The sequence below is a fragment of the Vicia villosa genome, linkage group LG7, assembly GCF_029867415.1.
Source record: "Vicia villosa cultivar HV-30 ecotype Madison, WI linkage group LG7, Vvil1.0, whole genome shotgun sequence".
Classification (NCBI taxonomy): Eukaryota; Viridiplantae; Streptophyta; class Magnoliopsida; order Fabales; family Fabaceae; genus Vicia; species Vicia villosa.
In genome coordinates, this window is record NC_081186.1 from 97,219,290 (window position 1) to 97,225,776 (window position 6,487).

At 37.4% G+C, this 6,487-nt stretch overlaps 1 protein-coding gene across 1 annotated transcript; it reads right to left on the reverse strand.

The window, feature by feature from the left end:
* Positions 1-1,285: 1,285 nt before the first annotated feature.
* LOC131617933 (uncharacterized) lies at positions 1,286-6,062 on the reverse strand. Its single transcript, XM_058889202.1, has 7 exons — positions 5,957-6,062; positions 2,412-2,548; positions 2,117-2,308; positions 1,920-2,030; positions 1,739-1,820; positions 1,551-1,646; positions 1,286-1,465 (listed from the first exon to the last, which is right to left on the reverse strand). Exons 2-7 carry the CDS (start codon positions 2,522-2,524, stop codon positions 1,361-1,363), a joined length of 699 nt encoding a protein of 232 aa, XP_058745185.1. The 5' UTR covers positions 2,525-2,548; positions 5,957-6,062; the 3' UTR covers positions 1,286-1,360.
* Between the last annotated feature and the right edge of the window lie 425 nt (positions 6,063-6,487).

Here is a 6,487-nt window from a genome sequence, read left to right on the forward strand (position 1 = left end):
TGATAATGCATAAATGATTTAGTACAAAATTTTGTTGTCATTTATATGTCTTTGTATGACTCAATATTTTTTTTCTTAAAAAAATCGAACCAACCCAAACCGCATTGGTTTGGTTTGCTTTGGTTCGATTTAATTTCTAAAAACCAACCAAAACGCACACTTTTTTTCCTGCGGTTCGGAATATTTTTACGTAAAAACCGTCTAAATTGCACCGCAAACACCCCTGTTATATAGCTGATCTTTCTAGAATTTTTCTGCTGGAATGTTAGATTGTAACTTTTCTTTTTCTTCTTTTGGGTTCAAGCCTTCTTAAATCCCAAAAAAAAAAGTGCAATTATGAATTATACATAGTTTGTTTTGCCAATTAATCGACCAATTTTCTTAGACCAGTAGTATGTATATATAAACTTAAGGAGTATGGTGAGTGAATTGATTCAGTTTGGAAGTGGGATATTAGAACTGATTTGGCACTACATAGCAATTTGATGCTGAGCGAAACTGAGGGTCTAGAAACGATACCGAACGGTATCAGCCTGTCACGCAATCAGGGGCGGATCCAGACGTCATATATTGGTGTGGCTAAATAAAAAAGAAACACTACGCCGTACAAGGGCTTTCACAGCGCTTTTTTTGGCCTTTAACAGCGCTTTAAAGCGCTGCCAAAGCCAGCGCTGGCGTAGGCTACGAAAGCGCTTTTAAAAGCGCTCTGGTAGACCCCCCCTTTAAGAGCGCTTTCCTGGAAAAAGCGCTCTGGTAGGACCCCCTATAAGAGCGCTTTCCTGGAAAAAGCGCTCTGGTAGACCCCCCTTTAAGAGCGCTTCTTAGTAAAAGCGCTGGCAAAGACCAGTAAAAAAGCAAAAAAAATTAAAAAATTACGCAGCATACAAAAGCGCTTTTGGAAAAGCGCTCTGGTAGGCCCCCCTATGAGAGCGCTTTTTCCAGACAAAGCGCTCTCATAGGGGGGCCTACCAGAGCGCTTTTCCCAAAGCGCTTTTGTATGCTGCGTAATTTTTTAGTTTTTTTTGCTTTTTTACTGGTCTTTGCCAGCGCTTTTACTAAGAAGCGCTCTAGTATGTGGACCTTTAAGAGCGCTTTTTAGAAGCGCTGTAGTTGCTAAATGAGGTATTTTTATGTGCAGCCTATAATTTAATCCTCCCAGTCGACCTGTAATGTTTTCGACCTGTAATATTTTCGACCTGTAATATATTTTCGACCTGTAATATATTTTCGACTATATTATTTCAGCCATCAGTAAGACAATATATATACTAATATATACCATTATAATATCCAAAATTATATATATACATCATTACAAAATTATATATATACATCATTACAAAATCAACAATATTATAGTTCAAATCTGCATGAAAAATTGCTTAATATAAAATTGACACAATTCCTCTTTGATTTCTTCTAACTTTAGCTTCGAGTACCCAGCAGCACGGAATTCGTCAAGGTACTATAAAACAAAAACATAATATGAATAATATATTTAGGTAAATGTAATAAATTATATGAAATTATCTTAAGTTATAACTTTATACCGTGGGAGGAATCTCTAATTGATTCGCCTGAATGATTTCTTTCATAAACCTCAATACAAAGTATCCGCAGTCTGAACTGTTACGCTGTATCGGACACTACATAGAAAAACAAATAAGATTCTATATAAGTTGTCTTGTTTTACCAAGTAGCATAAATATTATAAGCAAATTTGTGAAAAGTAATGTACCTGCACTTCGATCCAGGTGATGTTGTTTGATTTAGTCCGGGATACCTGTGCGTCCCGTTGACTACGGAATACTTGTATTGATCTAATTAACAAATATATAAAAGCATATGTTTAGATCAATCCCACAAATAAGTAAATATATAAATATACACGAATATATATTTAGAACGATCCCACTTACAAATCAACGATTTCCTTCATGGCCGGATAATTGGTCCATTCACCCTTTACCGAATTCAGATAATACACGACTTCCCTTATCGGGTTGATAGCAAGCAGCAACCAGTGTGCTCTATAAATTAAAACAATAGGTTATATGAAAATATTGCTATACACTAAAGAAACAGAGATTAGATGAATAAAGAATGAGAAATTAACCCTACTGGTCGGGTATTATACGCCCAAAGATGCAGACATTCTGTATTGCCGGTGGACATGAATCTATCGACTAAGCGCTGTCTAACAGATTCCGGATCCGAAACAATTTCCATTCCGCTGCAATGGGCGGAAGACACGAACCGGAATCTGTTAGACAATGCAGTCCCGCGCAACACTCTGTCATACAACAACCTTAAATAAAAACATAATAAACATTAGATTCTTTTTATTGAAAAGTGTAAATAAATTATATTGTGGGACTAATTAAATAATATATCGGATGAGTGAATATTACCGGATGTATGATTGCATATTACTGACGCCTAGTTGATCCTGGTCAAAAATCTCTTGCAAGTCGTCAATTGTAATATGTGACTTGAACTCAATACCGAAGACACTTTCATCCATATCGATTTCCCGTAAAGCACCATCCTTCATATCGGACATATCAACCATTGTTGCGAGTGTCGCCCGGTATCGAGGCACAAAAGCACCGCCTTTTCTTGCCGCTTGCTTCGGAGGACCACTGGGTGGTACGCTACGAACCTGCTGCGTCACTTGTTGTGACTCCCGAGCGGATGCCTAAAAATCATATAAGTTAGGTAAAATATAAAATCATGCATATTTTGATTCAGATTATATATTAACACTTTAAATGTACCTCTTTTAGCGATGCAACAGACTCCTCCTCCTGTAAAATCCCTTTACCCTTAATTGCGGGTTTTATAGGAGCAGTCTAAAAATAAAATGTAAAACATAATTAATAAACGGTTTAGAATTGACATTCGAAAACTAAATGATTCATAATCGTTTTCAATTTACCTCATCACTAATGGTAATGAGCTCCGAGGGCCATGCAACAAACGATCCTATTGCATCTCGCAGCAATGTCGTCTCTGAGACCATGTCAGGTACCGGTAGAATCGCATCACGATCTAATACAACATCCACCGATACTTTCAGGTGTCCATCCGGGAGCGGTCTGTGGTGAAGTAAATCTCCCGAAGTGTTGTGCACTTTTCCCTTGCCAACTAGTCGATAATTCGGTTCCGATAAGTATAGTTGGCAAGATGAAATGCCCTAAACCAAAAGTAAATATAAAGTCATTATCATTAATAAAATAGAACAGTTTGTAAGGAAAAAAACTTATAATTACCTCGGGAAATTTCTTTTGATAGTTGATACTAGCCTTATCACTAGTTTCTCTCACCGATGAAGTGTTGCACTTTTCTCTCATATACATATCTTTATCTCTTTGCAATTCAGAGACCTGTGCTTGCAATTCCTGCAACTTTTGCAACACTTCTTCATTGGTAAGATTTGATCTTCTCCTAGAACTCTTATAAAAAGAGGTTGGAGTCACACCATGACCCTTACCCCTCACCCGACCGGGATACTCGGGAGCATCTAGTACTCTACTAAGTACGCTCTCCTCACCGGTGGATGCCGATTGCGACAAGGTCTCCTGTAATTCATTTACATTTAAATAATTATTAGTGGAGATAAAAAGTCATTTATATATTAAAAAACATTTGATTTAATTAAAGACACAGTATTATACTTACACATTCAGTATAAACTCTCTGAACATCGGGATCGACAGCGTGATTCTTGCCCACACGAGCTTCCTTCCACAACACATGTACAGGAAGTGAAGCTTCCTCACTTTTAGTCTCCTCCAACTATGCATTGACACAAACGATAAAATCGTCAATTAAAACATGCACATGTAGACAATTAATTAAATCGAATTTCTATTTACTTACAATTTTATCCTCTAAGCGTGCATATCCCAAACGCCCTTTTTTGTATGGATACGCGGGTTTGGATGCTCTCTCCCTATTCGTGGCACTCTTTTTCTGAAAAGCTTCATCTCTTTGCTTTACAAACTCAGCCCAATCTGCTTCATCAATGAAGGTCGCATACTTTGTTGGCCGTCCCGGTGCATCTTCAAGAAATTTTCCATCTTTATCCTTAAGATAGGTGTTTGTCAAAAAACTTTTCCACCCTCTATATCTCTTGCCGGCCAAACTAAGTATGTAGCTTTTACGTTCATCTGGTATCTCAAAAGTCCTCTGCAAAAAAACGTACGCATAGTGTGTTAGTATAAATAATTTAAACAATTTATCGTCAAGATAATAACAACAATTAACCATATATGATATATACCTGAAGCTCTTCCCAAATCGCTTGTTTTTTCTCCTCCAATTCTAAATTTTTCGTCTTCGATTTCCAGGTAGCTATGGAGACTGGAATATGCATACGGACAAGTGTACCAATATAACTTGTCAACTTTGCAGAATTAGGACCAATTGGTTGTTTATCAGAATTCCATTCCAATCGGTATACTAATCCTTGGTCTCTATGTCGTATGATATCCCTCATAATAGTGATGCCTCGTGCAACCTCTTTTGCTTCAGTATCAGGTGGAGCATTTGTATCCGAAGCAACTCTTTCTTGTCAGTTTTCTTGTAAGTTTTCAGGTGGGTTTTCAGGTGGAGCATCTCTATCTGAAGCCATTGAACCTGTATCAAACAAACTAAAGCACATTAGTACACTATTAATAAGCTAACAATCTATACAAGTCAAATGGAAGTCAAACCATGCATGTACAAGTAAATCGGAAACGAAATCGGTACAAATCAAAATAAGCGTAAAAAAAGAAAGTTATCGGAATTGAACGAAATTTACATGGCTATGGTAAAACGTCGCCACGGACTCAAAAACAAAGTCGGTTTTCCGAAATTCAGACCCTAAGCCCGACTTTTGATTACGGGCAGAAGCAAAACCGATAAAAGTATATATAAAGCAGAAATTCAGACCCTATGTATGTACTAGCTAGGGTTATTGTTGTTGTTATTATATATAAATAAAAGTATATAATATATAATATATATTATATATTATATAGTTTATATATATGCATAATACTGTTTGGTGCAGTATTGTCCATCTCAAACTTCCAGATATGTATTCATCAAATAGTTCGTAGTAACAGTTAGAAACTGCGCTATTTCTTAGAAACTTCGTAGTAACTACCTTTTCACTAAATTAAGAAATATTGTAGGATAACTTCATGTGAATTCTAATGAATGAAAAACTGTCTGTAATGTGAGTTTTATGGCATATGGAGGGAATGGTATGATTTTAGTGCTGGTCTCTGTTTCATGAGATGTTTCATTTTTAATTATGTTCATACTGATACTATTATATATTCATTTTTATATCATTTAATTTATATTCAGTTTTATGCCCAAATATATGATGGGCATCGGTTATGCCACTAGCTAGTTATATAACTTTACACGTATGTATATACCGACATGCCTCAAAATCATCTACATATATCATCATTGGTAGAGAAATATTGCACCTCCTCCACTATCTTATACAACAGTCAAGAAACTTTACTCACAATTTCAATTCTACTAAGATAACAAGAGACTCACAATTTCAATTGTACTAAGATAAGAAGAGGCTAAGGACATAAATGGAGACCACAAATTAAGAATAAGAGCCTCTCTATGGAACAGAACTCAAAAGATAAGAAGAGGTTAAATTTATATTTTGTGAAAACCATACAAGCAGACCCCAAACAATCCAACAGCCACCATTTCACAGTTCAACAGAACTCAAAACCCTATCACTTAGAAGTTTCTGGAACAAACCCTATCACCTAAAATCACACGTTTCTGGAACTAGGCAATTGCTAACAGAAATATTATGTATATATATATATATATCAAAGGCCTTAAGAAAAGAGCATTCCATCAAATTCAGAATCACAAGGATACATTGATACATCTAGGGTTTTGTTAAAAGCTATGAGAAGTGTGATACCTGGGTGGCGCAAAGCAAGTTGCTACCAGAGGAGAAGAGACGGAGACGAAACGATGGTGGTGGACGGAGGAGAAGAAGTTCGCGCGATGGTGGTGGACGGAGGACCGATAAGGTTGACGGAGGACCGATAAGGTTGACGGAGGACCGACGACGGTGAGGGGTGGGGTTTCTGGTTCGCGTGCAGAGAGAAAAAGAAAGAGAGAAAGTGAGAAACAGTAGAAGCGTGTTTTTGGTTTTAATTTTAGTAATAAGGCTACTAAAGCGCTTCTGGAAAGCGCTCTCATAGCCTGGGCTATACCAGCGCTTTTGACAAAAAGCGCTCTCATTAAACACCCCTACCAGAGCGCTTTTGAAAAGCGCTTTCGTTCCCCCCACGTTCCCCCCACCTACCAGAGCGCTTTTGTAAAGCGCTTTCGTACCCCCCCCCCCCTACCAGAGCGCTTTTGAAAAGCGCTCTCATAACCCCCCCTACCAGAGCGCTTCTTAAAAGCGCTTTCATACGCCCCCACTATTAGAGCGCTTTTTTAGCGT